Source organism: Leptopilina heterotoma, unplaced genomic scaffold, assembly GCF_015476425.1.
Source record: "Leptopilina heterotoma isolate Lh14 unplaced genomic scaffold, ASM1547642v1 Lhet_60, whole genome shotgun sequence".
In the NCBI taxonomy this organism is placed as follows: Eukaryota; Metazoa; Arthropoda; class Insecta; order Hymenoptera; family Figitidae; genus Leptopilina; species Leptopilina heterotoma.
This window is the reverse complement of record NW_025111138.1, coordinates 4,040,656-4,060,475: the sequence shown is the minus strand read 5'-3', so window position 1 is coordinate 4,060,475 and position 19,820 is coordinate 4,040,656. Positions and strand designations below refer to the sequence as shown.

Below are 19,820 nucleotides of genomic sequence, written 5' to 3'. Positions count from 1 at the left end.
GCTTCAAATAAATCGGTAATAATAAATGAATATTATAAAAGTTAGCTATTTAACAATTGTTAATCAATATTTATTATTAATTTAATTATTTTTACTTATAATAATTAAATTATTTTAATTACTGACTTAATTATTACTAATAATTATTGTTTTTGAGATTAATTGAAACAAATACAAAAAAATAAATCTCTTTCGCGAAACGTACACATATAAATGAGTAAAGAAGTTTATTATCTAAAAAAGACTTTTACTGAATGTTCTTCATGAAATTCATTTTTAAAAAGTGAACTTTTTTTAAAGCTTACTATTTCAATGAAGTATAACCTCAGTATTACACGGTTCTATCTTCATTTTTACAAGCCATTTCTTCCATTATTTCCTGCAGAAAACAAGTGCGCTCTTAAAATAAAAATGATGCTCAGTATTATACCAGTACCTAGAACTATAAGAGGTATCAAGAAAATATTTACTCCCTTAAATTCAAGCTTACATTTTCTTGATTTAAACCTTTTTTCTCACTTTAATCTTTTTTTGAAAAATTCAGGAGAATATTATAGTCCTCAATGGAAGTGAAAAATCAAAAGAATTTCACTTAAATAAAAATAATTTTTTTTAAAAAACTTTTTATCAAAGAGACAAGAGAATATTTTTTCTAATTACGATGATTTTAAATTTAAATGAAAATTAAATTAATTAGAAAAATAAAATCACAGTAAAATGATAGTAAAAGGTGTAATCTAGTTTTAGCTATTTAGGTAAAATTGTCCTTTTACTACTGATTATAAAGTTTTTGAAATGTCTGACTAAACTTTCTTTTTACTACACTCAATACGAAAGAAATATAAAATCAATTTTATTTAATCACAATTGTTTCTCTACATTAAAAAAAAAATGTATAAAATTAGAAAAATTTAAAACTTAATATCTGACTATAATTTAATTTTACTACTGATTACCAAAAACTACAAAACTTCGACTACTTGAAAAAAACCAAACAACTTTATTCATTTGAAATTGTTTTATTTTAATTATAAAGTTGGTAAAATTTTAAATTTAACGTCTGACAAAAACTTTCTTTTACTACTGAACAGGAAAGAAGGGCAAGAACTATAAAATTCGTTATCTAAGAAAAATACAAAAATAAAAAATGATAATAATTTCAATAAAGGAATATTATCTGATTTTGAGATTTTGAAAATAGAGATGTATTTTTTCAAAAATTGCTCCCTGTAGGTGAAGTAATCTTGTTGAAAAGCCCCTGATCATATTTTTTTTTGTTAGATCTGTTTTTTACCTCTTTCACTTAGCAGTAAAGGAGAATTGCAATCTGACAAAAATGGAATACTTGAAATTTTTTTACTGACGTAAAAAATCAGTATCGAAATAAGAATTTTTTTTTAAAATTTGGTAAAGGTATAGAAGATGATAGTTGTAGTAAGAAAAGGGTTTCAATTTGTCTTATTCTAGGTACAGTAGAAATGAAAATTAATGAAATTAGTCGAATTTTAGTAGTAAAAAATTTTGATTCAAAGTTCTAGTATTTTTTGTATTCAGTAGTAAAAGTATATGTTAGTCAGACATGAAGTTTAAAACTAACATTATAATTAGTAGCCTAAAGACAAATTTTATTGAATAAAGTTTTTCTTTCAAGTAGTCGAAGTTTACTAATTCTTTTACTTTTCGTATTCAGTAGTAAAAGTAAATTTTAGTCAGACATTACGTTATAAATGCTTTTAACTTTATAACTATTAGTAAAAGAACTATTTTAATTGAATGAAATTGTTTTTTATTAAATAAATTTAAATGTTCTTTTATTTTTCGTATTCAGTAGTAAAACTAAATTTTAGTCAGACAGTCTTTAATTCTTCCTGCATTATAATCTGTAGAAATAAGACAATTTAAATTAAATATCATTTTTTTAAGATACTAATTTTCGAGATTTTTCTATTTCTTGTTTTCAGTAGTAAAAGTAAATGACAGTCAGACTAGGTTTTTAATTCCTGCAACATTATAATCAGTAATAAAGAGAAAATTTTCAATTGAATAACATTGTTTATTATTTCAAATGTTAAGTAAATGGTAAATTCTTACTGTATGTAAATTGTCAATAATTATTAGCTAGTAGATTTTACAAAATTAATAAGTACATCAAACTAATATTTAAAGTACTAGTTTTTTTTCGTATTTAGTAGTAAAAACATATTTCAGTCAGACATTACGGTTTAAATTCTTTTAACTTTAAAATGCAGTATTAAAATAATAATTTTTTTAAAAAAAAGTAATTATTCTATTAATTGTAATTTTTTTTCAGTAATATATCAAAATTTTAGTCAGACATTAAGTTTAAAATTGTTACAACTTTTTATACAGTAGTAAGAGTAAATTTTGGTCAGACATTACGTTTTAAATTCTTTTAACTTTATAACTAGTACAGGGCTCGAGCGAGTCAAAAAGATTAATTTAAAAATTCATATATTTCTAAAAATTCACACTATATTCATTTTTTCTCTAAAATTTTAACTAAAATTCACTTTTAAATCAATTTTTATTAGAAAATTCTACTAGAATTCAATTATTTACATACAAAAATAAGTATTAATTTATTGAATAATTGAATATTTCTTAAAATTGAATTCTCATATAAAATTTTAAGAAAAAATGTTTAAATAATTGAATTCTTTAGACGAATTTTAATAGAATTTTAAAATAATAATTACATTTTTCGAGAAATTCGATTAAAATTGTATTAAAAATAATTGCAATTCTGCGATGAGTTTTATTATTTCTGAAAATAATTGAATCCCTAAGAAGAATTTTATTACTTTTGAACATAATTGAATTTCTGTGAAGAATTTTATTACTTTTGAAAATAATTGAATTTCTCCAATAATTTGTAACTTTTCCAAAATTCAATTTTTTTAGTGATTTTAACTAAAATTCTTCTATAAATCAACTATTTTTAATAATTTTTGAAAAAGTTCTTTGAAAATTTTCAAATTCATTTGTTTATAATTCAATTTTACAGAATTTCAATTATTCGGAAATTCTTCAACGAAATATATATTAGAAAATAAAAACTTCAAATAATTGAAAAAAATCCGCACTTAAACTTATTCAAAAAAATTAATTTCATAGAATTATTAGTTAAGAATTTCAAAAATTTAGATTTTCAAAGATTTTAATTTGAAATCTTTTCAAAATTCAATTATTTCTAAAAATTTATACTCTAATGCTTTTAAAATTCAATTATATTCTAAAATTTTAACTGAAATACATTTTTAAATCAATTTTTAATAGAAAATTCTACGAGAATTCAATTATTATTTACGAAAATAATTGAATCTTGTAAATATTTTATTATTTATGAAAATAATTGAATTATTGCGAAGAAATTTATAAAAAAAAATTTGTAAATAATTGAATTCCTGTGAAATTTTTATTATTTTATGAAAATAATTAAATGTTTGCGTAGAATTTTATTAAAAATTTTTTAAATAATTGAAGTTTTTTTGGAAAATTTTATTGAAACAGTAAGTATTGAAAATCATTTAATTGAGGAAAATTTTTGAAAATAATTGAATTTCGGAGAAGTATTTTATTATTTATAAAGATAATTGAAATTTTGACGAGTATTTTTTTTTTAATTTTTATAAATAATTGAATTTCTGCAAAGAATTTTATTACTTTTAAAAATAATTAAATTTCGGAGAAGAATTTAACTATTTATAAAGATAATTAAAATTTTGACGAGAATTTTTAAAAATTTTTGAACATAATTGAAATTCTGCGAAGAATTTTATTACTTTTGAAAATAATTGAATTTCTGCAATCATTTGTAATTTCTCTAAAATTCTCCAAATTATATCGTACAATTTACGAAGTTTCAGTCCTTTTTCAATTAAATGACGGACTTTTCGGACCTTTTTTCAGAAAATCTAACTTTTACGAACTTCAAGCAAATTTTGCAGACCTTTAAGGAATTTACGAACTTAGTTCGAGCCCTGTTATAGTAGTAAAATGTCTATTTTAAATATTATTGAATATAATTTTTTTTAAATAAATAATTTTCATTTTTTTTTTTATTTCTTGTTTTCAGTAGTAGAAAGAGATTTTAGTCAGACATTAAGTTTTAAATTGTTCTAATGTCATAATCAGTAGGAAAAATAGATTTCAATTAATATATATCTGATTATTCTTGTCGAGTACCCAATATTCAAATTTCTTGTATTTTTTTTTTTTATTGCATTGTTCCAGTGAAATTCTATCAAATGCTCAGTAGAGCAACTCTAAGTAGTAATCTCTACTAATTTATTAGTAAAATTTACTAATCTCGAAAGAAAAAAATCAGTCACTAATTCAGATTATTAATCATTGAGAAAGTACGCAGATTAAATACATAGAATCATTCTGATAAATTTCTACAGAATTTTTAAATTTTTTCGATTTCACTGACTAAAAATTCTATCAAACATTTCCATCTAATAAACAGTCGAATAAACACGGATCTTTTCACTGAAAGAAAATGTTCTCTCTTTTTGTTTTGCAGGTGAGAGGCAAGATGCTCGATCCAAGTGCTCGTTCGGTAAAACTTTCGAAACTCACATCAAGTACGAGGTACTTAATTTGTGTTGTGGGTCTTGGCAATTGGTTGCCAGATGGAAAGGAGAAAAATAATGTTATTGGTCAATTTAATGAAAGTAGAGAGGAAATTTTCGAGACAACATCTATTCCAGAAATGGTTGACTCATTAACGAGTCGATGCAGTGAAGTGACAACATTAGAAGCACCTGACGCCGTTGCAAGTAGTGATGAATCATCGTTAAGCGATACAGAGAACGTTAACAATATATTAACAAGACGATTGGGTCTTATTATTGGTTGTTGTATGGGTTTTGCATTTCTTGTACTACTCGTCTCTGTGCTCGGTTATCTCAAGATAAAAAAGCAACGTGAAACTGTTAAAAGGGAAATGCAACCAATACCGCCCGAGTATATTTCCTATCGACACTTTAGCATTCAGAGTGGTGAGGCTGGGCACTCTGCCAGGGTAACGGCCACAAATCAAGACGGTCAACATTCCACCTTCATGAACAATGTTGGTAACTCAACATTGAACGTCTAGAAAATTGTTCTTTATATACTATCTCGAGTGTTCATATAATAGTGCTCCGCCCAAAATAAAAAGACATGTGAAGAAAAAGAGAAAGAGAGAGAGAGAGAGAAAAAGAAACTATTTCAAAACACTATTAAATCAGTTTATTAGGAAGAAATTTCACTGCCAGATGGTCGACCAATTGCCAACTCGCAGCTTGTACATGGTAGATTCCATTTCAGAAAATTTACAACATTAATAAAAAAAAAATTAAAATGATTCAAACGTTTTTTTTCTCTCGTTTATATCGAGAGTTGAGTGTATTTCAAAAATTGCAATTGTCAAATCATTTCGTATTTTATACAAAAAATAACTGCAAATCTAAACATTCGTTTTTATGTGTCATTAATTTTTAAAAGTGCGTTGCTTTGCGCGAACAACGGAAATTTAATTTTACAAAATTACAAAGATCAACAATACTTTTTCTCTTATTTATTATGTTTCTCATTATTTATTAATTACTATGTATTACAAAAATAAGTGACAAAAAAATGTTGCACAAAAATTATTTAAATTCAATAATTCTTAATTGACGTTTACCAATTTTAATTAATATTTAATCATTTTCGACTGAAATTCAATAATTTTAATGAAAATTTAATAATTCTTAATTGAACTTTAATAACATTAATTAAAGTTTTAATTTACACATAAAAAATAAAAATCAATCAAATAAAAACAAGAAATTTCTAAACAAAAAATTTTATTATTTTTTATGAAGATAAATATAATTGAAATTTAATCATTTTAAATAAAAATTTAGTAATTTTTAATTAAAATTCAATAATTTTAATTAAAGTTTAAAATTTTGTAATTAAACTTAAATACGCTTAATTACAATTTATTAATTCTTAATTGAAATTAATTAATTAACTATAATAATCGTCTTATTCTTTCTTTCATTCTGTCCACACCTGAAGTTAGTTTTTGTGTATTCTTTTGTTTTTTTTTTCTTTAAAAAAAATTCTTAATATTTTTGTAGAAAATTTTCAATTTTTATAAGGGAATAATTTACATTATTTCAATTTTTTAATTACAATTGTTTTAATAAAATTTAAAGTTTTTTTTTTTAAATAAACCAAACAAATGTTTATAAATTCTATTTGTCAATTTCAAATTTTCATTGAAAATAACAATTTTTGAATTTTTAGAAAATAAAGGAAAAAATTTTACTCAAAAAAAAATGTTCCGTTACATTTTTACGAATTTCTTTAATTATAAAATTATTCAAAAACATCAATAATTTCTTTTTTAAATAAATATTTAATTATTATTATTTTTCACAGGAATTAAAACATTCAAAAATTCCAAATTCAAACCTTTTTGAAATTAAACAACTTATAAAAGTATTTTGCTATAAAACATGAAGATATTGATTGCTCGGAGTCGAAGACTCGGAGTGATCGATTTCTTCATGTTTTATAATAATTTATAATAATTAAAAATTTATGAAAATAATTGATTATAAAAAATTGTAAATAATTGAATTCCTGTAAAACTTTTATTATTTTTTACAATAATTAAATGTTTGTGTACGATTTTATTAAATTTTTTTTTAGATAATTGAAATTAGGACAAGAATTTTATTGTGATTTTTGAAAATAATTGAACTTTGCGGAAAAATTTTGTTACTTACAAAGATAATTGGGATTTTGACGAGAATTTTTTCTTAATTTTAGCGCGCGAATTGTTGCTAGTTTATAAAATAAAATTCAGTCAATCAAAGACAAAAAATTTCTAAATCAAAAATTATATTATTTTCTGCGAAGAAAAATATAATTGAAATTTGATAATTTTAATGATTTAATAATTTTAATTAAAATTTAATAATGTTTAATTAAAATTAAAGTGTAATAATTAAAAATTTTTAATTAATAATTTGAACGAAAATTTTTAATCAATAATTAAATTTCGAATGATTCGAAATTTGAATAATTTGACAATTGAACCGATTAATCTTTGGTAATTTTAATTATGTTAATTTCGATAATAATTAGGTATAACTTTCAATAAATTAAATTTGAAATTTAAATATTGAATTTAAAAATAAATAAAATTTCCAGAAAATAAATTGGGTTTTAAAAATAAAACTTAAGATTGATTAAGAGTTCAATCACTTGAAAATTGAATCGAAATTAGAATAAAATAAAAAATTTTGAAAGATTAAAATTAAAATCGATTAAAATTTCATTCAATTGAAATTTTCAAAAATTAATTTCAGATTAATTGAAGTAAATTAATTAAAACTAAATTTAAAAAATAAAATTAATTAGTATCAGAATTACCTTAAATTTCAATCGATTACAATTTTAATTATTCAATTTTTAATTTATTTTCTATTTTTAATCAAAAAATAATAAAAGCCAATGAATTTTTTTAAGCATTCCTTAACTTTTTGGTTACATTGGAAATTCAATTATTTTCGAAATTGTTACATAAAAAAATTAATCGTAACTCACGATATAAAGTAAAAAAGTAAAAAATTATCAAATTCCAAATTTTATTTTTAAATAGAATATAAATAAAACCTACATGAATTAAGCCATTATTAATTGAACCAAAATTCTATTTATACTTTTAAATTATTAAACTCAATTTCCGCTTTTTACTTTTTACTACATTAAATTAAAATTCAATGAAAAAATAGACGAATACGAGAAAAAAAAACGTTTCTTCATTTTAAATTGAAAAAAATTAAAATAGAATCGCATAAAAAAAGAAAATGGAAATGCGATTCAAAATTCTTGTAAATAGTAAATGTGCAAAAAAAAGAGAAGAGTGCATTAGTTTAGTCTAGGTTGAAAATTGACAATTTTATAATCGATTTTCTACGAGTCTTCATTATTTACAACGATCAAAAGTGATCAAACTAAAATTTTCAAACAAAAAAAAATGTAAAGTAAAATCACTTTTTTTCCCAACAATGTAAAATGTAAATCTATAATTTATAATTTCTTTCAAAACAGTATTTTTTTTCTTTACAATTCTCCATGTATATACAATGTAAGTTAAATAAAAAAAAAATGTTTAGCGTAAATCTATATAAAGATGTTTAAAAAAAAATAAAATTAACCTGAATTTATTTAACAAGCATGTCCACAACATTTTTCTGTAAATTTTATCATTTTTGGACATTATTGTAAGTAATTTTGAAAAAGCAAACATAAAAAAGAAAAACGAAATAATACATCTATATGTTCAATCCGAAATAAGATTTTTTGGTCTTTGCTCAATTTGTGTAAATATTAATTTTCCTCGTGAATGTACAGATTGTCTATTTAATAATAATGAGACAAATATAGTTTACTTAAGTCCAAAGATTTTTTAAAAACAGTCTACTGTAATTATTTTAAAACCTAAATAATGAGACATCATCCTTAAGTGTACTTTTTTTTTATTCTAACAATCTACAGGAAAAAACTTTTATCTTTTTCAAATAAAAATACTGGAAAATGAGAAAGAGAGAGATAGAGAGATGGAGAAAAAAAGGGATTTCAGTATCGATCCTTTGTTTGAAAAATAAAAATACCTTCAAGGCGTGGTATTTATCTACAATTTATTAAAGTTAAAAATCTCCAATGAAAATAATCAATATTTAATATCTCGCCTGGATGTTCTTTTTTTTGCAGAGAAACTTTAAAATAGAAGATAAAAGATAATTCTTAAATGTATTTAATTGGCTAGAAATTTTTGCTTTTCCATTTCTATATAAAATCGTTTTTTTAATAAATAGAAAAACTTTTATGATAAACAAAAAATTCTTTTACAATAATATGCAATATTTTATTTCTTTCATTTATTATTTAGACTTTATGTATAAAGATAAATTTTTTACTCGAATAATTCTATAGAATTTCTGCATGAATTTTAATAAAAAAATTGTTTTTTTTAATAATTAATAATTTATTAATTACAAACTAAATTAATTTAGTCATCAGTTAACTAATTTTTAAAATAATTAATTAATTACTAAATAAATTAATAAATTTAATAATTTCTAAATTAATAATAATTAAAAATAAATAAAATTATTTGTTAAATAATAATCATTTTGTAGAAAAGGTAGAAATTTAAATTAAAATTTGTTTTAAAAGATTGAACGACTTTCGAAAAGTTTTAGTTAAAATTCTGAAAAATTATGTTTTTAAATTATTTTACTTCTACTTTTCTAAAGATAATTGAACTTTTAAAAAATAATTAATTGAAAATTTCTTAAATAACTGAAATCTCCTTTCATTCTATTAAAAAATAATTGCATTCTTTAAAAATAAGTACTTGAAAATATTTTAAAGAATTGAAATCTCCTAAAATTCTATTAAAAAATAATTGATTTCTTTAAAAGAATTTTATGGAAATTTTGAAAAATATTGGAGGGACGTTTGCAGCTGTAAGTAATTTTAATTTAAAAAATAGACACCCTTCAAATTTAAATTCAAATTTTATGCCTCTAAAAATAATCTTTTTTTCCAAAATTGAACTCCTCTTGAATTTTTTAGCATTTATCTACGATTTATTAAAGAATAAAAATCTCCATTGCAAATAATCAATATTTAATATCTCGCCTGTATATGTTCTTCTTTTCCAAGCGGAAATTTAAAATACAAAGGTAAAAGATAATTCTTTATACAATTTAATTGGCCAGAAATAATTTACTTTTTCACAAGTCTGTAAAATAAAAAACGAAAAAAAAAATTTTTTTACAATCAGCAATTTTTTTTCATTTATTCTTTAGACAATGAAAACAATATTCTTTTATAAGCATTAAATTTTCTGTAAAATCCATTCTTCCATAAAAAGAATACTAAAATACCAACTGAATAAACAAGAAAGAATCAACTAAACAATTTCTTTTGCGAACAAATAAAAAAAAATGCAAACAAAAAAAGAAAAGCATTTTTTACAAAAATCCATCCTTCCCTTGTACTACAATCGTAATCAACTATTAATTGAAAATTAGCAACGAACGTATAATCGATTTTTGCTAAATGAAAGAACAAGAGCAAAAAAAAAAGAGAGAGAAAAAGAGAAAGAGAGAGAAAGAGATAATTTAAAGTAGAAGAACTTTTCCAAATGAAACAAGTAACTTAATTCAATTATATATCTCGTAAAGATAATTTTTGCTAATTGCGTGTCTTATTCCATCAGGAATTTAATTAATTTGCATTATAATGATGAATTATCGTAGATTACTTAACGAGTTCACTTCAGACATATACATAATATATAGTATTGTTAATGAGGAGAGAGACACTTTCACACACAATAAAATATGCATGAAGAAAATAAATAGATTGTATTTTGTGTCATGATTGTCGACGACATTCAAACAAAACCTGTTCGATGCAGTGGAAAGTTCATTTATATATAGTTGGATGCATCAGCCCGCGATTATCGCTAAACACCCTACAATTATGTTCTGGGGAGTCCATTTGCGGTCGAGAGGGTACATTGTATTTTCTTAATGGTTCACAGACTGCAGTTTAAGGTCATATCTTCTCCTACTAACGATACTCCGCATTTCCTACTATACTGGGCGCACAAGCAACGAGAAATGGGAAACGACGAAAGTTTCGTTATCAACAGATAAAGTCATTGTCATTATTATGCTCGAAATCAAATAACGAATCGTCATATGGGACAATTTTTTTATTTCAAAAATTGTTCAATTTTTAAAATTTTTAAACAAAAATTAACTATTAGATAGGCGGAGGTAAGGATAATTTTCTAAATAGCTACTTGATAATTAACACATTTTTCTGCATATTAAAACGTAAATGTTTCAAAAAAAAAAATTAGGTCTTTAAATAAATTTATTATTTTTGTTTTTTAATAAATTATGAAAAGAAAACAATAGAGAAAAATAAAATTATCAAGAAAATAAAATAATAATAATTTAATTCATTCAATTCATTCAATTCAAGCATTTAATAAAATTGTTATCAAACATAAAGAAATCGATTTAAATTATGATAATTTAAATAATAATTATAATAAATTATAATAATAATAAATAATAATTTAAATCGATTTCTTCAAGTTTTATAATAATTAAAAATGACCGAGTGATAATATCATTATTTTATATTAACAGAATATTGTTACTGTAACTTCTTCAAAATTATTTCCATCGTTTCAATTAAATTATTATTTTCTCGAATTATTAACTAAAATTCTTCAGTACCTAGCTAAATCAATTATTTTCTCGAATTTTTAACTAAAATTCTTCAGTAAATCAATTATTGTTAATAATTTATAAAAAAAAGTTCTTTTAAAATTTTCAAATACATTCTTTTAAAATATAATTTTAGGAAATTTCGATTATTTGCAAATTCTTCAATTAAATACATTAGAAAATAAAAACTTCAAATAATTTCAAAAGAAATTCGATCAAAAATTTTCAAAAAAAAAAATAATTCAACAGAATTGTTAGTTAAAAGTATATGAAAAATTCAGATTTTCAAAGATTTTAATTTGAAATCTTCTTAAAATTCAATTTTAAATAAAATTCATTTTCAAATCAATTTTTATTAGAAAATTCAATGAGAATCCAATCAATTAAAAAACAAAAAAATTATTTATTAAATACCTAATAATTGAATGTTTCTTAAAACAGAATTCTCATAAAGAAATTTATCAATAAATTTTTTAATAATTGAATTCTTTAGTCGAATTTTAATAAAAATTTTTTAAATATTTGCATTTTTCGAGGAATTTGATTAAAAATAATTGAAATCTACGGTAAAATTTATTATTGATCAAATTAATTGAATTCCTAAAAAAAATTTTAATAATAATTATAAAAAAAAATTGAATCTCTGTAAAATATTTTATTATTTATGAAAATAACGGTATTGCGAAAAAATATATAAAAAATTTGTAAATAATTAAATTCTTATGAAATTTTTATTATTTATGAAAATAATTAAATCAAAAATTTTTTTAAGGTAGGTAATTGAATTTTTTTGGAAAATTTTATTAAAATAGTAGATATTGAAAATCATTAAATTAAGCATAATTTTTAAAAATAATTCACAATTTTGTCACGAATTTGATTAAAATTTTTGAAAATAATTGAATTTCTGGAAATATTTGTAATTTTTCGAGGAATTCGATTAAAATTATATAAAAAATAATTGAAATTCTGTGATGAGTTTTATTATTTATGAAAATAATTTAATTTCTAATAAAAATTTTATTATTTTTAAAAATAATTGAATCCCTGTAAAAATTTTATTATTTATAAAAAAAATTGAAAAAATTGAACAATTTGTAAATAATTGAATTTCTGTGAAATTTGTATTATTTATTAAATTCATTAATTGTTTGTGAAGAATTTGATTAAAATTCTTTTGGAAACTTTTATAAAAATAGTAAATATTGAAATTCATCGACTTGAGGGACATTTTTGTAAATAACTGAAATTTTTCCACGAATTTTATTAAAATTTAAAAAAATAAATAAATAATTGAATTTTTGCGAAGAATTTTATAACTTTTGAAAATATTTGTAATTTTTCATGGAATTCGATTAAAATTATGTTCAAAATAATTGAAATTCCACGATGAGTTTTTTTTTTTATTTAAAAAAATAATTAAGAGCAATTGAACTATTATGACGTCACAATGTGTTCAAAGTATTTGTTCTAAAAACTGTGACGTCATAATGGTTCAAATTTCCTAAAAAATTTTTAAAAAGAATTTTATTATTTATAAAAATAATTACATGTCTGTAAAGAATTTTATTAAAAATTTTTTAAATAATTGAATTCTTTTGGAAAATTTTATTGAAACAAGTAAATATTGAAAATCATTTAATTGAGAAAAATTTTTCAAGATAATTGAATTTTGAAAAAGAATTTTATTATGTATAAAGATAATTGAAATTTTGACGAGAATTTTTTTCAATTCTTTGAAAGTAATTGAATTTTTGTGATGAAGTTTATTACTTTTGAAAATAATTGAATTTCTGCAATTATTTGTAACTTGTCAAAAATTCAATTGTTTTTAACTAAAATTCTTCTATAGCTAAATCCATTATTTTTAATAATTACCTAATTAAATATAATACAAAAAAATTTAATTTATTTTAGAAGAATAGGAATTATTAAAATTTTTCAAAAATCTAAGTTCTTTAAAATTTCTAATCAAATTCATTCAAAATTAAAATTTTATAATAAATAAGACACTATTCTCTCTGTAATCTAAATTAGTGAAATGCCATTAAAAATCAGTGAAATTTGACTAATCTTTCGTTTTCAATTAGTAAATTATTATTAAAAAATCACTCTCTAGATTCAATACCTATATCTGATACTATTTTTGTAAAAAAAATTTTTTTCCATAAAATTAAAAAAATAGTGTCAAAAAGAACCATTAACAAAGTGTTTTGACAATTAACAAAGATAACGATGAAATATCATACGGAGGAAATTTATAGAAATTTAATTAAAGAGAAGAAATTTTTTTATTTTTGCTTTTTGAAAAAATAAAGAAAAATGTTTTTAATCATCAGCTCTCTCTTGAAATAGTTTGTCATATACGCAAGAGAGAAAACTGATATCCTGATTAAAAGTGTGCATGATTTCTGTTTGATACATTATCAAAGCTAATACCGGGAACGTGCATTTTACCCGTTATAGCTGTTGCAGTATCAGAGGATTTCGCATATATTTTCAAGCACTGACGTTCAGCAAGAGAAATCGATAGTTGTTCCCTGTAAAGCTGGTTCATTTAAGTCGCTACTTCTGTTATTGTTATTGTTCTCATAAATTTGTTTATTACATTTTCAGCACATCCTTTAATGCTCTACAAAATGCGTTTATATATATATATATATATATATATATGTATATATTGCGAAAACCTTTTTCCCCAAAATATTCTCAATTCAATTATTTTTTTTTTTTCTTCAACTCGTGAAATGAGAAGGAAAATTTCCAATTATCGAATTTTCAATTCTATTTAGAATAAATTGAAGGAATGAATAAAAGTATATTAGTACCTAATTTATATAGGTATCATATTTTAACTATATACTAAAAATATAGTTTGAATAATTAATTCTAATCCTTTTTCTTATTCTTTATGAAATGAGAGTGGAATAATTGAATATTTCTTAAAATTGAAATCCTATGAAAAATGTTATCAGAATATTTGAAAAAAAATTGATTTCTTTTCGAAGAATTTTCGTTAAATTTTTACTCTCCAAATCTGAGTTAATAAAAATGTTTCCTAATTTGAATTAGTGAGTGAAAAATTAAAAAAAAAAAAAAAAAATACGTGAAAATTGGGAGAGATATAACAACTCACTATTGATTGAATTTTGATGCATTTCGTGTTGGGGTGAAGGAATAAATTTTCCAGTGGATAGTTGTTTCAATCATCGAAAATTTGGACACGAGCAATAATTTCATTAAAACGATTATCCTCGAAACTTCAGGGTTTACTAGAGTTATAGATTTTCACGCACAGACGATTCACTAATCTTTATTTAATCGATACACGGGGAACTCCATACCGCATTACACGCGCTACGGCATCCTCGCTAATCCTATTGTGAACGTTCCATTAATCGAATTATATGTCACTTCGTACAAGCTGTATAACTGTTATGTAGATGTATATAGTTATTATAGATATAACACTCATTCCATTCATGTTTACCAACATATTATTTTGTAAGAACATTTTAGGGGGATATTTTAAGACCTCATACACTCTGAATAATTATAATTCCTGGAAAATGAAATTTAAATCTAAACTCAAGACAGTCTTGCCTTAATTTATTATATTATTTAGTCTCTCAAGTATTTTCCACACCAAAACCATAATTTGCAGGAATTAACGATAAATCCTTGGCGTTCATTTATGTGCAATAAGAATAAACAAAGTAAAATCAAAATCTTACTATTTTCGCATATCAGTCTTAAATTCAGCAAAGACTTCCTTTAAATAAAACATTTTTTTTATTCTCTAATTTTCTCTCTAACTTTGAATTAATAACTGACTTTTTTATTTCAATTACTAAGTTTTACTAATTCTATTCTATTCTAGTAAGTTTTACTAATAAATTAGTAATTTAATAATTAGTAATGAGTAAATTATTAATACAAAATAAAAATTAATAAGATAACAATAAATCCTTATTAATTCAATTCTTATTAATAAAAATAAAACTCTAATTCATTATTATAAGAATTGTTATTAGTTTAATTAATAAGAATTAGTAAATTTTACTAATAAATAGTCATTTCTATTAATTTATTAGTAAAATTTACTAATTCACAAGCAAAAAGTTAAAAAATTTCAATTCAATATTTTTTTCAAAAATTTTAATAAAAATCTTCGCTAGAATTCAAATCAAATAATAAATAATAACATTCTTTGGAAGAATTAAATTTATTTTTAAAAAAAGTAAAATTCTTTGCAGGATTTCAATTATTTTCAAATTTTAATACAATTTTAATAAAATTTCACGAAAGAATTAAATTATTCAAAAAAAAATTTTTAATAATATTTTTCGAAAGAATTCAATTATTTTCTAAAATTTTAATAAACTCTTCGAAACAATTCAATTATTTTTATATAAGAATTGGAGAAATAAATTAATTTAGTACAATTCTTAGCAAAAATTAAATTATTTTTATAAATATTAAAAATTCTTCTCAGGAATTCAATTATTTTCAATACAATTTTAATAAAATTCAAAAATTTTAAAACCACAATTATTTGTATATCTAAAATTTGTGTATTTAAAATGAAAAAAATCTTTGTTTAATTCAATTATTTTCAAAATTTTCAATTAAAATTATTAAAAGAAACAACACTATTTTCAAAAAACTTTAAAGAAATTTAATAGTTAAATTATTAAAAAAATCGATTCAATTCAAAAAAATAAAAGAAGTTTTTAAAGGAATTCAATTATATTGTCAAAATCTTTAATAGTATCTATTCTTTGAGTGAATTCAATTATTTTCAATATTTTAATAAAATTCTAAAAAGAAATCAATTATTTAAAAAAAATGTAATAAAACTCTGAGAAGTATTTAATTGTTTTCTAAGAATTTTAATAAAATTCAATAATCAAAAGTTTAATTTAAATGACTAACCAACGACCACGTTTATTTTTAGAACCTAAAAGAAATTCTTCATAAAAGTTAATTAATTTCAAAATTCTCAATTAAAATTATTAAAGAAACTATATACATATAATTTTTTAAAAAATTCAACGAAATTCTTCTAAAGAATTTATCGAGATTTATTTAGAATTTTCAAAAATTTTAATAAAATTCTTTGCAAAAATTAAATTCTTTTTATAAATAATGAAATTTTTTTCAGGAATTCAATTATTTTCAATACAATTTTAAAACAATTCAATAATCAAATTTTTAATTATAATTAATAATGGACACAATTATTTGTGTATCTAATATTTGTGTATTGAAGATGAAAAAAATCTTTGTTTAATTCAATTATTCTCAAAATTTTCAATAATTATTAAGAGAAACTATACTATTTTCAAAAAAACTTAAAGAAATTCTTTTAAAAAATTTAATTATTTACAAAAACTCTAATAAAATTGTTTAAAAGAATTTAATTTTCTATCAATAATTGTAATAAAATTTAATAGTAAAATTATTAATTACAATTATTAACAAAATCTATTAAATCAAAAAAAAAAATAAAGAAAGTTTTTAAAAGAATTAAATTATATTATCAAAACGTTTAAAAGTATCTATTCTTTGATTGTATTCAATTAATTTCAATATTTCAATAAAATTCTGATAAGAATTCAAATTATTTAAAAAAAATTTAATTAAATTCTAAGGAGTGTTTAATTGTTTTCTAAAAATTTTAATAAAATTCAATAATTAAAAGTTGAATTTAAATTACTAACGACCACGTTCATTTTTAAAACTTGAAAAAAATTCTTCATAAAAGTCAATTAATTTCAAAATTTCCAATTAAAATTATTAAAGAAACTATACATAATTTTTAAAAAAATTCAACGAAATTCTTCTAAAGAATTTATTTAAAATTTTCCAAAAATTTTAATAAAATTCTTCACAAGAATTCGATTACTTTTATAAATAATAAAATTATTCTCGGGAATTCAATTATTTTCAAATTTTTTGATAAAATTCTTTGAAAGTATTCAATTATTTTCAATATTTATTAATTTTAAAATTGAAAACATTTGAAAAGAAAAAACATTTTGGAAACAATTTGGAAACAAAAAAGCAGTTGAATAAATAAAGAATATTTTCATTCATATAAATAAAAATGAAAATTTTTCCAGTTATTCATAAATGCAATTCATTCTAATATCGAAAAAAGAATTTATTCTCAACCAACATATTAACAAATATTACGAAAAACACATGTATTTAGCAATCATACATGTTCTTAAAAATAGAACATATTGAATTTCAAATTAAATCAGATTCAATTGTTCTAAAAATAAATATCTTAAGAATTCACTCCTTATATAAAAATATTCTCGTTTCCTGATAAAATTCCTTTGGCTTTCCTAAAATATTTGAATTTATTTTAAAGTTCGATTCAATATTCAGCAATTGATCTATTCTAGAACACCACTACCATGAATGTATAATTAAATTATACAATAAGTGACACGAAAAATCTAAAATCGACTACTTATTTATATTCCCGTACTATATATATAAATCAAAAATTTCCAATTAGAATTCTATTCAAAATTTTACAAATTCCGGATATAAATATTAATTAACTTGTTTTTAATTGACTTCTGTGTTACTTTATCAATATTTTACAAAATTATAAAAACAAAAAAATACGATGCTCAATAAATAATAAACAAAAAACAATAAATAGTATAATATAGAGGGATTTTAATTAATTAATTAATAATAAAATACCCACCATAAACAAATAAAATGGAAAAGTATACCCTGACAGAAAAACATTTTCGATTAATATAAAAATCAATTAATATTTATGTAGCAACAATTTTTCTAATAAAAAAGAATTTTGATTATAAATATATACAATTGTTACAAAAATGTTCAAAAAAAAAATATTATTCTTTAAAGGGAGAATTTATTTCTTAATAAAAGTAAATTAAACTGACAGAAATGTTATTATTAAATATTAGGACAATATGGAAATTGTCAAAATAATTTCATAACTCGAAAATAAACTTATTTCGTAAACAGCAAATTGTATCCATATACCGCGCGTAGTATACGTATACTAACGTAATAATAACCTAAATTAATTTATATTTCACCGAAAATCCCTTCTACTTAGTAACACAAACTCCATATATGAAATAATCTGGTTAATAAATAATAAATAGTAAAAAAAAATAGTTGAAAATATATAACAAATAATAAATGTAAATAAAAAATAGTAGAAAATACATAATAAATCATAAATTATAAATAATAAAAAGCAAATAATAAATAATGAAAAAAATAACAAATGCTAAAAAATAATAGAAATAAAATTGAAATTTTCTAAAGTAAAAAACCAATCTTTTTAAATAAATAAAAAAAAATTGTTGATATCATTTTCTAATCCTTCATTCAATAAAGTTTTCCATCTAGGTAATTCATAAATTTATCGTATTTTATATATTAAATTCGTATAAGTAATTTTTATTTTTATGAAACTTTTTATCAACTTCTGTATAGAAAATAGTTGTTTGTTACTTGAATGCCGATAACAATAATATTCTATATACATATATTTATTCAAAGATTAATTTTTCTTTTCTTAATAATTCTTTCACTATAACCATATCGTGAGAGATAATCTTGCAATCGACAAAAGTGTTATTATTTTCAATAATAAACTTTTTCAATTAAAGTTTTCAAACAAAGTATTAATCGACTTCAGAAGAGAAAAAACCAGTGATTACAGTGTTAACCATCGGTAAAATTAGATGGTGACATAAAGACTTTTTAAAATTTTATAATTATTATAATTATTTTAATAATCCTTAAATTTTTCTTAATTTGGTTAAAAATGATAAATATGAATTCATTTTTAAATATTTAATTATTCGGTCCGTTTGTAGTTTATACCATCAGTAGTAAAAACCAGTTTTAGCCAGACAAACACTTGAAAAATATTTACCTGCTCTCTAAATTTTAATTAGTGAAAATATTTACTATTTATTTGAATTATTGACTGACTTTTTGCTTTTGAATTAGTAAATTTGACTAAAAAATAGTAATTTCTAATAATTTATTAGTAAAATTTACTAACTCAAAAGCAAAAAGTCAGTCGCTAATTTAAATTATTAAACATTTTTACTAATTACAATTTAGAGAGTGATAAATTATTTGGTTTCTTTTACCAATTTAATTTTTATCAAAGAATTGTTATTATTATTTCAATAAGGTATTTTATCTGCACAAACATGTTCCTAATTTAAAACAATTTTGTTTGATTAATTTTTGTTCTTATTTAATTATCAAAACATTAAACTAGCGTTTCATTAATTATTATTAATAATTTTCAAAATTATTGAAATTTTAATTTAATGTTTTGAAAATTAAATAAGAACAAAAATTAATTAAACAAAATTGCATTGAATTAAAAACATCTTTATGCAGATAAAATATTTCATTAAAATAATAATAATTTCCTGATTAATTAATTAATAATAATTACATTTTTTT

General features: G+C 20.5%; 2 protein-coding genes across 5 annotated transcripts in view; one reads left to right on the top strand and one right to left on the bottom strand.

The window, feature by feature from the left end:
* LOC122509502 (protein artichoke-like) overlaps positions 1 to 5,580 on the top strand; it is a 189,994-nt gene extending 184,414 nt beyond the window's left edge. For all 3 annotated transcript variants that reach the window (XM_043623625.1, XM_043623627.1, XM_043623626.1), the window contains one exon: positions 4,547 to 5,580. In XM_043623625.1, coding sequence (XP_043479560.1) covers positions 4,547 to 5,122 — 576 coding nt within the window. In that variant the 3' untranslated portion in view covers positions 5,123 to 5,580. The remainder of the gene's footprint in view (positions 1 to 4,546) is intronic.
* Positions 1 to 19,820, bottom strand: part of LOC122509508 — a 91,326-nt gene that overhangs the window by 22,755 nt on the left and 48,751 nt on the right. The window lies entirely within an intron of this gene.